Source organism: Sus scrofa, chromosome 11 (genome assembly GCF_000003025.6).
Source record: "Sus scrofa isolate TJ Tabasco breed Duroc chromosome 11, Sscrofa11.1, whole genome shotgun sequence".
NCBI classification, from domain to species: Eukaryota; Metazoa; Chordata; class Mammalia; order Artiodactyla; family Suidae; genus Sus; species Sus scrofa.
Genome location: NC_010453.5, coordinates 67,931,307 through 67,951,870, shown reverse-complemented (window position 1 = coordinate 67,951,870; position 20,564 = coordinate 67,931,307). Strand labels below are relative to the sequence as shown.

Below are 20,564 nucleotides of genomic sequence, written 5' to 3'. Positions count from 1 at the left end.
GCTGAGCCATGACGGGAACTCCACGGTTAACTTCTTTAGATTGGAATAGCAAGAGCGACAAGAACAGGAGTTACCATTAAATGAACACCTACTATGTAGCAAGTACTGTGCTATGCCATTTTTACCCTTTTACCTCTTCACTGCGGTTACCTTGATTGGAAACCTAGGTGCTGCCGTTGTCCTTAATTGCTCATCAGTAGCTTTTATGTGTTTGTGCTTTTTAGCAGTTGGCATGGTTGGAATAGCCAGTGGCTTCGGTAGAGCGTCGTGGTGCACTGTGTGTGTCCTGGACCCACACTGCCGCCGCACCGTGTGACTTTATGCACACACGTAACCTTTCTGTCCATTGATTTCCTCGTCTGTCAAATGGGAGTACCTGAGTTACCTGCTTCTTAGGGTCGTTAGGAAGATTAAATAAATTACCTCTGCAGGGTTTGGGACATGGCAAACTCTTACGGTGTTCATAAAATAAACTACCGTCTACGTTCCTTCTCATGACGTACAGTATATCAGCGTATTTTGACCCAGTAAATAGGATAGCATTTCTCTCCTTAAAGTTTACAACTTCTGGTGACTTCATGATGGTGGAGATCTGAGAAAGAATTGGACCTTTTAGAACTTTTTGAGCAATTTCAAAAAGATTTTCAAGTTGTCAGTCATGTACTTTATTAAGGCTCATTTTGTCTGCTTAGTGCTTATGGCTTGCCTTTTCTGATTTATAGAACATTTCTAAGTTTTGATTTAACTGTTATGTCAAATCCATATTTATGTAACTGGGGCTTTTTTTTCTATCTTGTAATTTTACAAAGATAGATTTAAAAATTCATAGGTCATAATATTTTAGAACATAGGTTTGCTGAGTTTATACTTACCCTGAAAGGTTGGTTCCCTAAGATTTAGAAATTGGGTAGTTTAAAAAATTATTATAAAAGCTACTAATTTTTTTTTTTAAATGGATTCATAGACCCCCTGGGACTCATTACCCAGCAGTGTTCATACTCAGAAAAGAATCCTGGTGTTTGAGTGGCAGAGACGGGGGTGGCCTCGGCAGGCCCTGGTGGGAAGAAGAACGTGTGGGCGTAGGGGGGGGCCATCTCGGTCCCCCTACTGCCCCTGGGAGCCCCCCAGCCTCAGTCACCTGGGCCTGGAAAGGAGAACACTTGTACCTAGGTCTTACGTAACCTATATATACCCGTCTACCTAGTGGTACCTATTGTTGCTAAGGGATTCCTCATTCCCTAGTTTACCCTCCGGCTGCTTCCATTACCTGCTGTTATTAAATTCTCCCCAATCTCAGTGAAATAAGCAGAATAACTACTTGGGAGAAAGTCTGCAGCATCCCAGAACATGCAGATTAGTGTTTAATCCCATCTTAATGCTCATTTCCCATGTAATTTATTAATAAATCCCTTACCACTTCTGTTTTGGTTGTTCCTAAGAGACGATTTTTTTTCCCATTTTTTTTATTACTCAAATGAATTTATCACATCTGTAGTTGTACAATGATCATAACAATCTGATTCTAAGAGATGATTTTTAAATGATTTAAAAAATTCCTCCACTGTTGATGCGAAGAAATGTAAAAACAGCAGGCTTTTGGGAAGCCCCATTTTTTTTGGCACTATCACCATTGAACCTTGGGACGCTGACCCAGTCACTTTCCTGTGCTTTTGTGTAAATCTCTGTTAATTGTATGAATCTGTCATTATGGTGTCTATTCATTGTGCCTTCTCGACTTGCTCTGATGCCCCTGAAAGGAGAGACACTCTGTTCTGCCTTGTGTTTTTACTGTCGTCCTGTCACTACCTAGTACCGGACTCACTACCTGCTGGATGGACTTAACCCACACACCTATGGATGGACTTAAATAATATTCTGTTTAATAAAGTATTTGCCATGATTATGTGGTGTTTCATGAAAATGTTTGCTGACCCCACCTTTTACCTGCTGGGAGGTGGTAGGTGAGTTGTGTTAGGCGAGCTGCAGTGGGTCGAGGCGGGAGATGCTCTGCCCTTTGACCTGCGCGCACCAGGCGCCCGCCCCAGGAACCCTTGCTGGCTGCCCTTCCCTGCCTTGATCATCAGCCAGGCGTTTGGTGTGCAGCCTTAACATGAAGGAGAGCGTCCAGAAATAAGAATTTTAAAATAGCCAGATGACCTCGCTTCTCTTGGGCTCCAGATTTGCAGTCATGACGAAGGAGGCTAAGTGTGACGGGTCTGCTTTTCAAGGCCGCACTATTTTGGTTCTGGCCCATGTGGCCCACGCCGCCTGGAGCAGACACAATGAGGCCGGTCTTCCTCGGAGAGGCGGTGCACTGTGCATTGTACAGTTCGGGTTTGTTTTCCTTTGGCCGGCAAGCGGGAACCTCCCATTCTCTGAGCTGAGCCCTAGTAACACCCCTGGAGGCCGGCCCTCCCACCCTGGCGGGCTCTGCAGACCCAGCCGGCGGGGCTGACCACTTGTGCCTGGGAGGCCAGCTTCCTCTCCGTCCTCGGGCCCCTGGCATGCGTGTGCCTTGCACGGCCAAGGACTCGCAGCTGTCCCAGTTACAGACTTTCTGACTTGCGTTTTCAGCAGAGGATGCAGGCTGATAAATGCAGGACAAGTGGTAGAAGTGTCAAAAAGGAGCTGGTGATCGAGTCCCCCCTGCAGTGCAAGGATGCAGCCCAGGGAGAAGTGGAAGCAGAGAGCCCAGGGCCAGTGCCGGTAAGAGGGGCCCAGCCCGGGGCTCCTGCTCTCTTCCCCACGAGCGCTTTTGCTGCCAGTGCCTGCCTGGTGCCCTCGGGGCTGATTTTAAACTGGCCTTGCCTTTCTCTGGCGAATTCTCTTCTCTGTCTCTTCCTATAGATTGACTGAGCTTCCACTTTGATACCTCTTTGGGAGGAAAGATGTGTTGACTTTTTGTGGGTGAATAGTTTTGTGGGTGAGTGTGGTTTCCAGGAGGCTTCTGTGTGTAAAACAACTCTGGTTCAAAATTGTGTCTCACCTCGCTGCCCTGCTGCCAGACCTAAACCCAGGGGGGCACATGGGACTCGCCGGCCGTAGGGGTGAAAATGATGTCCTTTGCAAATTAAAACACTTTTACATCATGTATTTATGTGTTTGTGAAACTTAGGATGATGACATGGGGGGTTTTAAGGAACCTAGCTGCTGAAGTTACATGTGTTCTTACGCAGTTTAACAGATTTGCTTTGAATTGAACAAAGTAAGAAAAAAACCTAAACTTTGAACCAGTTGTTAGAAGCGTTTCTGTACTCAGCAGTAGCTAAAGGCAGAGCCGATGGGATAAATTCAAGGGCTTCGGTAGACTTCGTAAGGGGGGAAAAGTGAAAAATGGTTTTGTTGTTGTCATCAGTGAGTAGGTTGTGCTGCTCTTGGAATTTCTTTAGTACAATAAAGGCACATAATTTTTTAAGCAAACGGCAAAAACCACCAACATGCACTGTGGAGGGGACAATTGAGCCTTTCAAATGATCTGTTTAAAGGGATTGTTAAACGAGTACTTAGCAATTTTTTATAGTGGTTTTTTTTTAAAGGTTCAATATCATAAAAGGTTTAATTAATGAACCGAATTTCCCATTAGTGTCGTTAAGCATCAGAACTTAAACTTCTCCGTAATGGATCTGATTTGAATTAAATTGCTTTTGACTTGTGAGACTGCCTAAAATCTTGTCGCTCCCCGTGAACTGAGAAAGTCCGTAAAGCACAATGGGCTCTGTCGCTGCAGGTTTTCATCCGAGAGGGTCAGGTGCCCCCATCCCTGTATCCCGTACATTGTTGAGAGATGTTATTCATAACGTTCTCTTGGATTCCTTTCTGCTAGCACAATAGTTCATTTATCTGTTGAGATGCTTGTGCTGCTTACATGCGGGAATAGAGTTAACGGCTTAAAGCTCCCAGCTGATGTTGCTTATGATTTCTGGGAGGAAGTTGTGTGGTTTGGGTTCCCTTGTGAAAATTCTTGAAAATCTTTTGTCATTGATTCTCCAGATGTGGAGAAATATCTGTCTAGAAGATTAAATACACTGTAGAAACTGTGATTTAATAGAAAGAAAGAAAGAAAATCACCCAAGTGACTTTTAAAAAACTAGCTTCTCCTTCTTGTGTTCAAAAAACCAGCTGCTCAAGGCCAGTTATTTACTCAGGTCGAATCTCACTCCAGGCAGTTCCATGGGGAGTCGTTTTCCACTGTCCTGAATAAGGCTGTGCTGGCTGCAGCTGCACCTGGTGGGTGTGCTCGTCGGGATCCAGAAGCTTCTGGGAGCGTGGTGAGCTCAGGCTTGTGCACCTGCAGAGAGAGGTGTGAGGGAGAGGTGACAGTAACAGTGATACAGCAAGAAGCTTTCTTATCTGATGGTGCTTCTCTTCTTCTGTTGGGGTAACGAGATCAGCAGAGCTACTGTCAGATAAGAGAAGCAAGGATCCCAGCGGAGCCGCTGCCGCGGGCAGATCTCTTACCGGTGATTATCATGCCCACAGCAAAGGAGAAGTCAACAAACTGCTTGGGATACAACTTCTTTCCAAGATAATTTTTAAAAAGTTTGCCGACACAGCCATGTGATCTGTGTGTTGCAATGCTGCTCCTTATTATGTCAGTAACCTGGTAACCCGTCCGCTTGTTGAGAATCCCCAAGCCTGTCCAGTTTAAATGCAAGTTACTTATTTTATTCGAGAGGGAGGATTTTCAAATCACATTTTGCTAGTTGTAGTTATATACACACACAGTCAGTCCTTGGGGGAATATTTTACATAGTTTAGAAAGCATAAAAGTAATTAATGCAAGTAATTAGAAATATGAATAGTGTAAAAACAGGGACCTGTAAAGTGCCCTTGCCTTTCATTTCCAAAAGTGCCCACTATTAACTATTTGGTATATATCCCTCCAAACTTTCTTCCATGCACATAAAAATAGAACTAATTGTGTGTGTGTGTTTGGAAAAGGTGTAGTACTATAAATTTCTACATTAATTTTCTCCCAGAACATATCAAGAACATCTTTCTGTGTCACCTTATGTGGATTTTATGCTGTTATATTTAATGATTGTGCCATAATTTGATTCAGCTTGTTTCTGATTCTTTGCCATTGGTACAGTGTATTGTCATTGACTGTCTAGACTCTGAATGGTTTTTTTTTTTTTTTTTTTGGTCTTTTTTTGCCTTTTCTAGGACTGCTTGCCGCGGCATATGGAGGTTCCCAGGTTAGGGGTTGAACCAGAGCTGTAGCTGCTGGCTTACGCCACAGCCACAGCAACACGAGATCTGAGCCACGTCTGCGACCTACACCACAGCTCATGACAACGCCAGATCCTTAACCCGCTGAGCAAGGGCAGGGACCGAACCTGCAACCTCATGGTTCCTAGTCGGATTCATTAACCACTGCGCCACGATGGGAACTGCCTAGACTCTGAATGATTAACGGTGAATGCGCTAGTACATGTAGGTACATGCTAGTCAGAAGTACCTTTTCTGTGCAACTCCGGTCAGAAGTTGATGTTTCTTTCCCCTTTGCCAGGATAGCGGTCAAGTCACCCTTAGCAGTGGCTGCTTGTTCCATGCTGGGGAAAGTGTGTTTCTAAGGGAAGTATGTGCTTGGATCTTACAGATTTTCAGAGGCCGCAAGGTTCAGATTCCAGGCCTCCATGCGGGTGGGTCTTGTCCCTTCATTGTGACAGTAAGCTGGGGAGGAAGTGCGTGGTGAAATTCCCCCATTCCTCCCCAGGCCCACAGCCAGTCCTGGAGAAAAAAGGCCTTGTGGGCCGTGGATGACTAACAGGGGAGCAGTCAGGATGTTCTGATGTCTGCAAGTTAGTTACCCTGCTAATATTTGAATACCTATTTTCGTCCCCAGCCCCCCCAATGCTAACGTAATTCCTGGAAATAATTTACTCTAATTGTTACGGGCTCGACAGTTTAGAGGGAAAAGGGTGTGGCCTCAGAGAGTCAGACTGGCTGGGGGGTATGTTGTGTGTGTTGCCCTTTCATTGGGTTACTTTCGAGGGGCAGGTGAGGACTGTGGCCCAGGTCCGATGTGGGGAATTTGGAAAGTTGAAAGACGCGAAGATGTGTTCGGTATATTCATTAGATACATTTAAAGCAGTATCTTTTCAAAGACATCTTTTCTGTTATTTCTTCTGGACTCATCAGGTGTTAAACACTGAGTCTTAATATTTTACTTATTTATTTTTTAGCTTTTTAGGGCCACACCTGTGGCACATGGCGGCTCCCAGGCTAGGGGCTGAATTGGAGCTGCAGCTGCCAGCCTACACCACAGTCACAGCAACGCGAAGGATCCTTAACCCACTGAGCGAGGCCAGGAGTGGAACCTGTGTCCTCACGGATACTAGTCGGATTCGTTACCACTGAGCCATAATGGGAACTCCCTATTTTAACATTTTAAAGAACAAATGATTAGCTAAATGCCTACGTGAGAAGGCAGCGTGCGTACCAACCTAGAAAGGGAGTAGGAGAGAAGGAGATGGGCTTTTGGTTGGACCAGTCCATGCACTGTCTGAAAAATACCTTTTCTCATGAAGGTCTGTTCACTCTAGAAATCGCAGAGGTGAATTAAGACGCAAACCCTGAAGTACAAGCTCATGGGCAGTGATCATGTTTTCCTCCATAGCCTAGAAGACCTTGGAGGACTGTGATTGGTCAATTATGTTACAAAGCCCTTCTGCCCTCCGTGTTTTCCTGCATCTCTGCAGCTGTCTGTAGAAATAATTAATGATATTATATTGGTGGCATTTAATATGTAATTTCTTTGTTTTTAAAATACTGAGTGGTGAAGAAAGGACGTTCCTGCAAGCTCTGTGTCATGACATATTCCCAGGGGACAAAATCAGGACGTCTTACTTCCTCAGAGCCACAAGCCTTCGCTGTGCTCTTTGGTTTTCTTGTTCACTTGCTTACCTGTTTGTCCACACTTATAAGTACTGAGATTCACCGGTCGTGCACTGGGGTGACAGAGGCCAGCGAATACACGCTCCCTGCCCGGGAGACAAGGTCTGGGGAGTGAGGGGCTGCCTTCCTCACAAATGTTTTTCACGTGGTATTTTTCAGGCGTGGGTATGTGTTAATCTCACCCATCCTTTTCCATTTAGGCGGATGACACTTCAGTCATCACTGGCTTTAGCAAGGGCCCCTTCTGTTTCTTTAGCCCCTAAAGCAGACCTAGCCCTGCTTTGCTGAAGGCCCCAGGGACCCCCGACCCTTCAGGGAACAGCCTGTGTGACTGAGGCCCCGCTGTTGCACACGTGTTTTGTGGAGCAGCTGGTGGGGGGAATCTCTGGGACGTGCCTGCTTCTCTTACCCCGGAGAAGGGGCTTCCACAGCTTGTGTCATGGACTCATTACAGCCCCGAGCCACGCTTACCTTCTCGGAGGCCCGCTCGTGTGGACCCAAAAATCCACCCAGCTCCAGCGGGTTTCTTTTCTCCTGCCTGCCGTCAACGAGGAGGCAGAGTGGCTGTTCACTGTCTTTTCTAACAAAGGCAGTGCTGTTTGTTCTTCCTCTTTGTTTTTTTTTTGCTGTAAGAATAAAAGAGAACATATTTCTGTAGGGCCTTGCTTTGCGCTAGACACCGTTTCAGACCTGCTAAGGACGTTACTGCTGTTGATCCTCCCCCTTCCAGGATGCGGGCACTGCCCTCATTAGTCTTTTTGCCGAGAGGAGACTGCACGCACAGAGTCTAGGTCGCCTGCTCCAAGTCAGACATTTAGCGAGTGACAGAGCCAGTAGTTCTGATCCAGGCAGGTTTTCCAGATCCCACACCCGAACCCACGTGTACGGTTCAGTAATGAGAGTGAGCATATTCACCCGTGCTTGACATGGGGATTATAAAGATGCAAAAGGATCGTTAAAAAACCCTGCCCTGTAACAATTTAAAATTTGTTAGAGAAAGACTGTTTGTGAGAGAACAGCAGCGGTTGACTGGCACAGGCGCTAAAGAGGAGCACGTCCTGCCAAAGCAGGTGGAAATATGAGCAAAACGGAGTTTGGGCATCACGTTTTATCGTCTTCCCAGAAAGCTGTACAGGAGCCTAGATGGTAGAATATCTGAGAATCTGGAGACATCTTATTTTCCTCCCTAGATTTTTTTTTTTTTTTTTGGATTTACAGAATGATCCAGAATAACCCTGAAATGTTTCTTCCCTAATTAGTCAAATAGGCGCCATGGTCCCCGTAGTGCTGAGAGGAGGATGCTTTACCCTCTGACAAGTAGGGACTGAATTACAGGACCGCAGAGCCATGTCTCCCGTAGCAGCGGGAGGCATGGGTGGCCTCAGGAAAAGCGTTTTGGGGACCAGATTTGGTTCTGCTCCAGGACCTGCCTTTCAGTCTCTGCAGATGACTGTTCTTCCCTTGGCCCCCCTGCCCCCTCCACCCACCCCCGCCCTGGCTCCAGCGGTTTCCTCATCTGTCAAGTAAGAAGCATGTGGCAAATCATCTCCAGCGTCTCTTCCAAGGCTAAAGCTCCGTGTTTCAGGGTTATTAGCTTTGGTCCTGGAATAACCTGTGATGGAGTCAGATCAAGACCCTGGGGTTTCAAGTTCTAAGCTTAGTAGCTTCACAGTTGTCTGGGGTTTGAGTTGTAGGAGCTGTGAAACAGGGGACAGTAGATTTCCACCCAATGTAATGGGTAAGACAAGTGAAATGGGTTGGCAGACCTGAAAATGGGCTGAAGTGGCAGCAGAATTTGGTAGCAGGGAATACTCTACAGGAGAGGTTAGGAGCCCTGGCTTGAGTCTGCAGATGATGTGACTGGGATGATTTTAGAATCAAGAAGCCTTGGAAATTATAGTTTATCTTCCACTTTCTGGAAGTTTGAAATATCCCTGTAATGTGATATAGCTAGTTGTGAGTTTCTCTTAGAGTAATATTTTAAGGCTTTAGACATTTTTAGTGCTCACTTTCCAGACAGGTATATGTCACTTGCCAGCAGGTCTCTGAAGGCTTCGCCCGGCTCTTGTGGTGGGAGCCGGGCCGTAGTTCTGTTTCGAGAGCTCCTTGCTCTGGAGAGTTGCCACTACTAAGGGAGAAGCAGGAGTGGGTGGTGCTAAGGGCCCTGCCCTCACTGTCAGGAGTCCTGGGTCCTTTGACGTTCCGAGCCAAGATGGCATTCACTCGGATGGAGAGAGTCTTGGTGTTGGCCCTGCCGCCGCCTCCTCCTCCCCGAAGGCTGTTTCTGCTGCCCTGGTGAACGTAGCACGTTCAGTCTGTCCTTACTCCAATCATGCTCCTCGTGCCACTAGACACTTTTTCCAAAACACAGATACAGTTATTAATTTCCTTCTTAAATTCCTTCCCTGACTTGTCTTTGCAGAGAAGGCAAAGGACTACTCAGTCCTCCAAGGCTGGCCCTGAATTCGCTGGCGGGCCTCCCTCATCCACTGTGCCTTCCGAAATGCGGCCTGACCTGGGCGCGTACTCTTCCACTGAGGGCGCTTTTATACCTGGGCACAGCCTCTTTTGCCCGGCCTGGCTTCACTGTCCAGTCGTTCCCCTTCATCCTTTAAGTCTAGTCACACGCCAGCTGTTCCAAGAAGCCTTTGAAACTCTTCCGTAGTTCCCATCGTGGCTCAGTAGAAACGAATCTGACTAGCATCCATGAGGACACAGGTTCAATCCCTGGTCTTGCTCAGTGGGTTAAGGATCCAGTGTTGATGTCAGCTCTGGTGTAGGTCACAGATGCAGCTCAGATCCCACGTGGCTGTGGCTGTGGCATAGGCCGGCAGCTACAGCTCCAATTCGACCCCTAGCCTGGGAACCTCCATATGCCAAGGGTGTCGCCCTGAAAAGACAAAACTAAAGCAAAACAAAACAAACCTCTCCCCCACATTTTCCTGTGGACTCTGTGCTCCTCTGGCCCGTCAGGATGTCATTATTCTATCTCGATAGGTTATCATGAATCTCTGCTGCCTTGTAGCTAAGGTTTGCTCCAGTTTCCCTAACTAAGAGGGGGGCTTATGCCCCCCAGGAACCATGGTTTCGTTTTCTTTGTATTCTGAATTGACAGAATGCAAAGCGCCCCCACCCCATTTTTTTTCTTCTCCCAATGATGCTTGTCACCTTTGCAGGATGCAAAGAATGGGTTGCAGAAAGGGCTTCCAGGAAAGACTGGATCTGAAGGTCACTCTCCCTCTTCATTCTTCCCTCTTGTGCTTTCATCGGTTTGGCCACCAATATTCACCAATGCTGAAATGCTGAAAAGTGGAAAGGGAGGCGTCTGGAGGAGCCTGATGTGGGTACTGTGCCCCCAAACTCTCCTGGGCGTCTGCTGTTTTGGATCTAAGTTAAAATGTTAGCTAACGTTTTGTGACTTGAGGACACAGGTGCACACTTAGGTGACCAGGGTGAAAATCCTTGTCCCTCTTCCTCTTACTCAGCACGCTGCTCTCAGAACTCCTCCTTATCAGCCACACCTAAACCTGTCACATCACCTTTGATGTTTGTAGGACATTTGGGGGGGAAAAAAAAGAATCATTGTGTGACCTTCTTACCAGAATCCCAGTAAATTGGTTTTACACAGAAGGGGTAGTGGAGACCCACAAGGTGCAGGGCAAAGAAGCGCTCTTCCTGGGGGAGGACGGGAAGAATGGGGCCTGTTAGCAAGAGTGCTCAATGCAGGTCACCTCATTGACTTGGCCAAGACCCTACCTGTTTTGTCTCTAATGTGATAGTTTCTCCAGAACTGGTCTTGTCCCCACAAGCAAAAATTTCAGGGAGTGGTCTGTCCTTTGTTTTGCCATGAAATGTTAAAACATACCTATGTGTTAAAAAATAAATGTTTCATACAGTCTGTAATAGCACTAGTAGAACTAGAGCATGAGGCACGTATGTCATTTAAAATTTTCTTGTAGCCAAATTAAAGTAAAAGAAATAGGTATAATTTTAGTAGTAGAATTTTAATCCAATATTTCCAAAAGTATCATTTCAGTATTTAACCCTTATAAAATATCAAGGCATTATACATTCTTTTATTCATACTAAGTCTCTGAAATTCAGTGTCTGTTTTACGCCTGCAGCACGTCTGGATTCCGGATAGCCACGTGTTGCCTGCTGTGCTGAGCAGGGCAGGGCCCCAGCCTTACACAGTACCTAGCTTAAACAGCTGAGTCATTCCGTGGGGTACTATATTTGTGAACCTGGAGTGGGAAGGAAATGCGTGATTTAAGGTTGGGTTTTTCTCGCACAGTTGTATCCTTGAGGTATTTGGAGGTAAGGTAAAGAGAGTCCACCCAATGGCCTTAGAACCTAGTCCTCAACCCTGGTTCTTCAGCAGGAAGATGGAGTATTTTGGAGGGCAGGACAGTTTGTGATGGCCTCAATAGGGAAAATGAGCATCCTTTAGGAAAAGACTCTGCCTTTTCTCTCTCCGTCTGTAAGATCACAGAGCCTGGGCCGTTCCGTGGAGCTTACGTTTCCAGGTCTCCGAGCCGGGCAGGGAGCATCGGATGCCTGTCCCCCCGGAGGTGCAGAGGCCGGAGCGGCACGCTGTGGGGCAGTGCTGTGTGTTTCTCACACAAAGAGTAGAGGAGGCATTCGGGAGGCACTTCCTGTTCTGGAACTCTGAAATTCCGTCACGCGTGTTGCCAGCGCGTGATGGGGAAGGTCCTGGGCCTGGCTGGGGCCGGGAGACCTACAGGTCACCCTCTGGGAGAGCTTCACTCATCCGCGTAACCCCTCTGAGCTTCATCTCCCCATCTGTGGGATGGCGATGATACAACCATAAGAGTTTGGGGGGAAGTTTAAAGAATAACATACGTGTGATCTAGCAGAGGCTAGTTTAGGAGGTCGGAACTCAAATTCTCTTGTAACCGAATGTCACTAACTGTATACGAGCCAGCACCACCATTTGGTGAGTTCCTGCTCTGTACGAGGCCCTGTATACGGCAAGTCTTCAATAACCCCGTGATGCAGATAAGAGAAAGGAGTACTTTTCCCATCTTCAGCTGTAGATATGAAGGTTTGGTGACTTGTCCCAAAGCCACACAGCCAATAAGATATGAAGGTCTAGTGACTTGTCCCAAAGCCACACAGCCAATAAGATATGAAGGTTTAGTGGCTTGTCCCAAAGCCACACAGCCAGTAAGCAATCAAGCCAGAGTTTTTTTTTTTTTTTTTTTTTGCTTTTTGGTTTTTTGTGGCCTTTTTAGGGCTGCACCCGAGGCAAATGGAGGTTCTCAGGCTAGGGGCTGAATCCGAGTTACAGCTGCCGGCCTACACTACAGCTACAGCAGTGCCAGATCCGAGCCACGTCTGCAACCTACACCACAGCTCACGGCAACCCTGGATCCTTAACCCACTGAGTGAGGCCAGGGATCCAACCCACAACCTCATGGTTTCTAGTTGGATTCGTTTCCGCTGCGCCACAACGGGAACTCCAAGCCAGAATTTCTTAAAAATGTTTTTTTACCATGAAATTCTCAAACGTACATAGAGGTTCATAGACTAGGAGAGTGGTTCTCTAGCCTGGGTGACATCACAAGCACTCACCCACTAAGGAGGCTTTGTTAAATCCCAGACCGCATGGCTGCACCCCAGGATTCCGCTTTCAATGGGTTTGGGGTGAATTTTCGTGCATTTCTAACCAGTTTCAGGTGATGCCCATGCTGCTGGTTCTGGGACCATACTTCAACAAACTCTGGCCCCATCCACCTGTCCCCACCTCCAACAATAGTCAGTATTTGGGGGACCAGCACTTGAATCCTCACTCCCCAACACCTGCCCTTACTGTCTCCAAGTGTCTTTGTGGTGATGATGTGGGCAGTGGACAGACAGTAGCTCTTGTGAACCAAAAACGTGTGTTGTGAATATTCCATCCCCACCCCCAATCTTTTCAGATAAGTAGCTTAAAGGACATTGTTGTGAAATCTGTCTAAATCTGGCTTTTGGAGCCTTTTAGCTTAATTACTTGACCTCTTCATTTCAGAGTTCCAAAGATAGCTTTTATTGACAAAGGAAGAAGTAAGGATTTCAGGCTGTACGTGATGCCAAAAAAAGAGGAGGGGGGATTATTGGCTGGAAGGTGTCTATAGTATGGATTTAAGACGGAGTTATTCACGCACCTTCCATGCTGTATCTCTTTTGCTCTTGCTCTCATTGCTTTTCACTTATGAAAAACTAGCAGGCAGAATGGGCAGCCGGGGTGTGGCTGCGAGCTGGCCTCAGGCCCTCTGCCTTTTTTTTCTCCTCCTCACACCCTTTGCCTCGTGCCTTGTGCCTTGTGCCTTGTGTCGGGGTGGAAAGAAGACACTTGAGGCTGCGTCTGCCAGGGTGGGGCCCTCCGCTCAGCTCCCTCCTGATGCTCCGAGGCACACGGTGTGGGGACGCCCCCCACGGAGCACAGCTGACTGAATGGGGGCTGGAAGGCGGGGTCCTACGAACCGTGTTTTTACCGTCTGCATCATTACCTCAGTTTTCATTCCGTTTTCTAGATGCTGTGGATTTGACAGTTTTTCGTAGTCTTCAATTCTGTTCATTTTAATAATAGGATAATAATTTGGGAAAAACCACAGTTATTTATAAAAATGACAAATACAAAGCCCAGACTCTTTCCCTTCCATCAAACCGATTGATTTTGAGTGTCCAAGTATTGCTCATCCTGACAGGCTTAGTTAAATAAAGTCTTTCAGTGACAAGTTCTCTCATTTGAGTGCTCTTTTTAGTCCTGTGTAAAAAGGGAATTCAACCTCTTTTCAGTGCTTATCATATAAAAAACTGTATTCACAAGTGTGTCATTCTCGGTGTTAGTCTGTTCCGAGGATGCCACCGCATTTCGGCGTGAGAAATACCTTTAGGTGTCTGAGGGTTTGGTGCGTGGTGCGCATTCCTCTAGACGTCTTCTGGCTCGTGAGCTCTTGCGGTTTCATGCTCAGGTTCGAGCTTGCGTCTCAGTCCAAGCTTGGAGCGCGCTCCCTTTTGCCTCCCGTTTTCCGTATCGCAGACTCGGGCATGTTGTCTGTGAACGTGGAACACTTTGAAGCGTAGAGGCTGGAGGAAGAGCGGGGTCCGGAAGAGCCTGGCCCAGGGGTCAGGAGACGGGATCCAGGCCCAGCTCTGCTAACACCTCCTTCCGGGACCTCAGGACCGTCACTTAACTGCCACCCGTGCTCCCAGGTGTCCCTGTGTGTAAGATAAGAGCGCTAGGCCAGATAATCTCAGGTTCCGATGCTTTTGCACAGTTGCAGTTCTAATATTCCTGAACCTCCTGCTCCTTTTAAACATGCAGGATTCTAAACAGCTGCTGAGACCATGTTCCGACACACATGATGAACAGTCTGGAGCAGATGTGTCCCCCGAGCAGACGTGATCACACGTCGATTGTCGTGGTCTCCGGGGTTAGGGAAGAAGAGCACGTCTGCCACAGGGGGATTTTCCCGTGGCTGCAGGATGTATGGAACTGGTTTTACGTCTGCCAGCCTCCAAGCTCCTTCACTGCTTTGCTTCAGGGCTCTTCTCAGCGTGGTCCACCTGCCACTCTGGCTTCATCTTTTGCCACAGGCTGTAGTCCAAGGGTGGCTTTGAGACCTGTGGGCACCCCACCCCCCAGCCCCTGTGAGCTAAGCATTGAGACAGTCTCAAATGGATGCTGTTCAGATAGTTGGTTCTTTTATTTAAAAAATGTTTAGGAGTTCCCATCATGGCTCAGTGGTTAACGAATCCAACTAGGAACCATGAGGTTGCGGGTTTGATCCCCGCCTTTGCTCAGTGGGTTGACGAGCTGGTGTTGCCGTGAGATGTGGCGTAGGTTGCAGACGCGGCTCGGATCCCGCGTTGCTGTGGCTCTGGCGTAGGCCGATGGCTACAGCTCCTATTCGACCCCTAGCCTGGGAACCTCCATATGCTGCGGGAGCGGCCCAGGAAATAGCAACAACAACAACAACAAAAGACAAAAAGACAAAAAAAAAGTTTAAGTTACTGTTATTATGTTTTTTTTTTAGGGCTGCACCTGCAGCATACAGACTTTCCCAGGCTAGGGGTTGAATGGGAGATGTGGTTGCCGGCCTACACCACAGCCACAGCAACGCTGCTTCCGTAACCCACTGCGCAAGGCCAGGGATTGAACCCTCATGCTCATGGAGACTGGTTGGGTTCGTGACCGCTGAGCCCCAGTGGGACTCCCAGATAGTTTATTTTAGAGGCGAGACTAAGGGTTGCTGGCAGCAGAGGTAGAGCGGGGACCCCTTTATGCAGAGCTCTTCGCCTCTGACCCCAGTGTTCCCACCCATCCAGGCAGAACAAGGCCCTGCAGTGACCTGTCCACTGTTTCTCAAGCATGTCCACCTGGGGTCCTGCAGCTGACTTCAGGGGGCTCATGTAGTTTTTGCAGCCGCATAGAGTACCCTTTGGAAAGGAGTCTCATTAATGCAGTTTTCTGCCTCATGTGGGATTTCCCGTGACACTGCAGTAGCCCCCATCTGCTCCTTCCTGCAGCTCTGCCCAGCTGCTCAGAGGGGACTGACCCTGAGGCCAGAGAAGCTTCAATTTCAGGATCCCTTCCCAGGCCCTGGAGGAGACGCCAATAGCCTCCTGTTCATCACTTTGTAGTTTTTAACCCCTCCCACCTCCGATCATGCAGATTTCAGGCCCCACAATATCTGTTCCCTCTGTGAGTGTTCTCCCTGGCTTCTCCGTTTTCTCTGCAAGGAATCCCCAGTCCACCCTGAATCCTGGCTGACTCGATCCTCGTCTCTTAGGCTCAGTCTAACCACCTTCTTTAGGAAGCGCCGCGTTGTTGGGCCCCGTCACTCCTCGAGTGCCTGTGCTCTGCCAGGCGCTGTTCCAGGCCCTGGACAAAGCAGTGATAACATAGCTATAATATAATACCTAGAAACGCTTGCCCTCTTAGAGCTTGTCATCTACCTGGGCTGGGCAGGGGGAGGGGTCATGTTCATTCTAGTGGGTTAGATGCCACTCCTGGGTTCCCATTGCTGCCAGTCATTCTGCTTTGGGTTGTTCCCTCTGGATTGTGAGCTTTCTGAGGTGGGAGCTGATCCTTATTTTCGCAGTGTCCCAAAGACCTGGCACAGTGTCACATGGAGAGGCTCAGTAAAAATCAGTGGAGAGGAGTTCCCGTCGTGGCTCAGCATCTGACTAGCATCCACGAGGACACAGGTTTGATCCCTGGCCTCGCTCAGTGGGTCAAGGATCCAGCATTGCCATGAGCTGTGATGTAGGTTGCAGACTTGGCTTGGATCCCATGTGGCTGTGGCGTAAGCCAGCGGCTACAGCTCTGATTCAACCCCCTAGCCTGGGAACCTCCATATGCGGTGAGTGTGGCCCTAAAAAAAAAAAAAAAAAAAAAAAAAATCAGTGGAAAGAAGAACAGGTAACTGCTAGTAGCATTTGTACATGTGGAAGGGAGGGAGGGAGGGAGCTGCTAATTTCCTGTGTCCACCCCAATTATGGAAACTGAGGATTCTTCCTTCACATGTGACCACTTCAAGAAGGTGGTGGTGGGAGAATAGGGTGAGTAAGCATTGTGTGCAAGACGGTGGTGCAGAAAGCCTCGAAGGCACCCTGATTAATATCTGGGCTCCGGAGACCCCTCCTTCCCACTACAGGTGGTGCCACCCAGTTCCCAAGAGTGCTGGGGTCCTGCTGGCAGCTTGGAGAAGTGCACCATTTTGAAAATGGACTCAGTTCCATGAGGGATTTTTATCTCTGCCGATCAAGTAGTTGTAGAGCTATGCAGCTAAATCAAGGAAGTCCTAAATTCTTTATAAGCAGAAGCGATGCATTTCTCATTTCTTAAAATAGAATGTTCCAAGACTTGCCATTTCCTTAGTTTGCTATTTCAAGAAGTGGCCTTCAGGGTTTCAGTGTGTGTTAACATTTAATTACGAGACACACAAAGGCAAGAAATGACTAGAAAGTCCACGGGAAGCTCTCAGGTCACAGGGAAGAGCCATAGAATCAGAAAGCCTTTTGGTTTAGCCTTTTCCATGGTTTTCGAGGCTTCATACTTGTTTGGCCAACATTGAACTCATTTACCAGCTAACGATCTCCAGTTCTGCTGGATTCCAGAGGAATCTCATTTTCCTGGCGCTACAAAGATGCCCTGGCTTCTGTTGGCCTGCGGATCTGGAATTTTGCTTTGCGTGGATGTTGAACAGCCAGACCTAGAGCAGCTCGTGCTGTAGGAAGGGCTGAATTCAGAGTGCCCCAAAGGGAGGGATGGCAGGGCACATGGATCCTGCTCTTTGGGCCCGTGAGAGCCGAGTGATCACGGGAGGCTCGCCTGCTGCCTGAGGCTTTGACCAGTGGATGGGGACGGGTGGGGCCTTGATGTCAGCGGCTCACGTGCCCATGGCGTCCCTTGAGATGGCGTTGCTTCTGCCACTATCTTGTCGCATGGCTCTGGCCTCAGGCTGTTCCTGTGGGTCTCTTCCAGGGAGGCCAAGGTTCCGATTCTTTGATGGGAAACCTTCTGAGCGCCCCAGTGGGCCTGCTCCGCCTTCTCCCCTGGGTCAGCACCACGCAGCCCTCTCTGAGCAGCATCCCTGGGGACTTCCACCTGCTCCTCTCTTCTCCTCCACGTGTTAGATGACGCTGCTTTCAGGGAGTTGCCCGGATTCGGGGGGAGGGGTGTCTAAAGTGCTTCTGTGTACACCCTGACCCCCCAGCTCTTCTCAGGCTTGCTGACATCGCCTCATCCACACTCAGGCCGTTCATAAAGTGAGCATCGGCTTGGGTTTTCTTTGGGCTCAGACCCTGAATTCCGCTGGCGTCTCTGTTTATTATCATAGAGTTCTCTGTGTTCGAACTTTTGTTTTTCCTCCTTTGTGAAAGTCCCTGCCATTTTGTCTGTTTTATTTAATATGTTCCTGGAGGGTAGAGGAAAGGTTTTGCAACCAGATTGGTAAACTTGGATGTACCTATAGCATAGCATTCACTCAAAAACAGACAAAAACCTAAGGTTGCTGTCATGCAAGCAACATATTTAGTAAACATAATAATAGTAGTTACATTGTCATGTGCTTCCTGCTTGCCAGGCTGTGCTGAGCATTAACTCCACGAGGCCTGATACTACACTACACGGCTCAGCTTTCTTAACCACTGTATTATACTGCCTTCAATTTGATCAGTATCTTTGTGGGATACATGGCCCTGTCAGGGCAAATCCAGGTTTTCAGAGCATGGAAACTCAGAATTTTAGGGGCTTTAAGAACATAATTCAAAACTATAAATACAAAATAAGGCATGGAAATGAGTATTTGAGAAAGTGAAATTTGAAAAGGAATCAAAATTACAAAATTAAAAAGCTAACCCAAATTGTCAACCTCAGAAGTACAGGAAAACAGCATAGTTTTATCAGTGAACCTCATGACACATCTCAGTCTTACTTTCTCCCTGATATTTTTTGCCTTTATACTCCTGTCACCTCGTCATAGGATCATGATTTTGTATTATCATTCTGTGTCACAAGAATAGATCATTTGGGAGTTCCCATTGTGGCTCAGTGAAAATGAATCCGACTAGTATCCATGAGAACGCAGGTTCTGTCCCTGGCCTGGCTCAGTGGGTTAAGGATCCAGCATTGCCGTGGGGTATGGTGTAGGTTGCAGATGTGGTTCGGATCTGGCATTGCTGTGGTTGTGGTATAGGCCAGCGGCTACAGCTCCAATTCGACCCCTGGCCTGGGAACCTCTATCTGCCATGGGTGTGGCCCTAAAAAGACAAAAAAACAAACAAAAAAAACAAGAAAGAAAGAAAGAATAGATCATTGACTCTTTCCTGTAGCAAAATTTATCAAAATTTGTATTTTATTTGTCAAGTTTGGAAGAGTTTCTTCTCACTTTGCAAACTTTGGTGAGATCACATGAACTTTGAGGACTGAGCAGGCCTCTGCTGGGTTTCTGTCATATCGGGGCAGTGTGATTTGGGGGCGTTCTCAGTTTGTGCAATGACTAATCTCAGTACCGGCACACAGTTCTGGCCCAGCACCTTGGCATGGGACTATATGGCAGTATGGTTCTTTGTGTGGCACCTCCATGTCACTCTGCCTCCGTGGCATTGGGTGGACTGACAGAGTGGGCCATGTTCCTATAAAGATTCCTAAACCAAAATGCGAGGCAACAGTTGAACTCTGCAGGGACGTGCATGGGGCCTGGAGAGGGGGGCAGGTGAGGGGCATGGAGTTGTAACCCCACAGTCGCTGCATCTTTCGGTCCTGGGCTAGATGCTGAGGGGCACAGAGATAAGGAGACCTGGTCCTGTCCCAGGGCACTAACCATGGAGGAGATGAGCTGCCCGTGGGTCATTTCTTTGTCTCTTTAGGGCTGCACCTGCGGCGTATGGAAGTTCCTGGGCTAGGGGTTGAATTAGACTTGTAGCTGCTGGCCTACGCCACAGCCACAGCCATAGCAATGCCAGATCTGAGCCGCACCCTTAATCCACTGAGCGAGGCCAGGGAGCCAGTCTGTATCCTCATGGATACTAATCAGGTTCTTAACCTGCTGAACCACGACAGGAACTCCTGTCCATGGGTCATTTCAATCCAGGGCAGAGGGAACTGTCCCCTAGGACTGCAGCTAAGCAGGGTGCAGCGGTCAGAGGAGGGACAGGCTACCTTTCCATGGGTTGAGGTGCTGCCCCAGTTATTTGGTCACGCACTGCACGCCCTGGGGCTGGAGCAGCTCTGCTTTAACTTTTTTGGCATCTCTGCCTATGTCATATTTATTTTTTAGACAAAGGATTCTGCTGCTAAAATAAAACATCTGCGGGCCATTGCCTGAGGGGCTGGGGGACTGTGACAGGTGTAGAGGTGTGAGGAGTGACAGGAGCAGGCGTGTGAGACTGGAACTGCATTGCTTGTGTCATGGGCCCCGGGGTTAACGTTGTGACTGGAACCCGCATATCTGCTTGCCCTGGGCGGGCCACGCTGCTCAGTCCAGGACTTCAAAGGCTTGCCCACCTGCAGAGTTCTCATGCTTTCCACAGCACTTCCTCGGGGAAGTGAGGGCAAACTTGGCTTCCTTCCTGTGAGCAGCAGCCTGGGGAGGGCGGCTCTGCCTTAACCTGTGCTGGCTCCTCTCATGGTGCTGGTGGGTATTTACCAGCCTGCCTCTCCCACCCACCCAGGCTTTCCTCGGCCCAGTTCCATGGCTGTTCTCCAGGGAAGAACAACCTTCCCCCCAAAAACAGAGTATGAACTTCGGAAGGTAGTGTGTGTATACCTTTCGGGGGGGGTGTCTTGGAGGGGTCTGTACCCCAAGGTGGTTTAAGGAGCTCAGTGCTGGGCTGGTTCCTCCTTCATCCCTGAGTTTACAAATTCCAGCGCATCCTGAGAGACCAGGGCTTCCTTAGAATCCCTCGGAGAGCTAGTTCACGCGTGGTCCCCACCCCTGGAGTTTCCGGTTCAGGTTTGCAATGGGGGCCTCAGAATTACACCTGCGTCAGCTTCCCAGGTGATGCTGACGGTGCTGTTCTGGGGACCCCGCTTTGAGAACCACTGTTAGGGACGGAAAGTACCACAGCCCTGTTCCTATCTGATTTCCCAATAACTGAGAGAAGAATGTTTATGGTTAAGGACTTTTAACCTCCAAATGGGGGAGAAAACA

At 48.3% G+C, this 20,564-nt stretch overlaps 1 protein-coding gene across 30 annotated transcripts in view; it reads left to right on the top strand.

Moving 5' to 3' along the window:
• Positions 1–20,564, top strand: part of DOCK9 (dedicator of cytokinesis 9) — a 288,344-nt gene that overhangs the window by 100,482 nt on the left and 167,298 nt on the right. For 2 of the 30 annotated variants that reach the window (XM_021065828.1, XM_021065846.1), the window contains exon 1: positions 1,527–2,706. The exons of 23 other annotated variants lie outside the window; for them this stretch is intronic. In XM_021065828.1, coding sequence (XP_020921487.1) covers positions 2,581–2,706 — 126 coding nt within the window. In that variant the 5' untranslated portion in view covers positions 1,527–2,580. Of the gene's footprint in view, positions 1–1,521; positions 2,707–20,564 lie in introns of those variants that run through there. 5 more of the 30 variants (XM_021065819.1, XM_021065827.1, XM_021065832.1 and 2 more) reach the window with 5 other exon arrangements.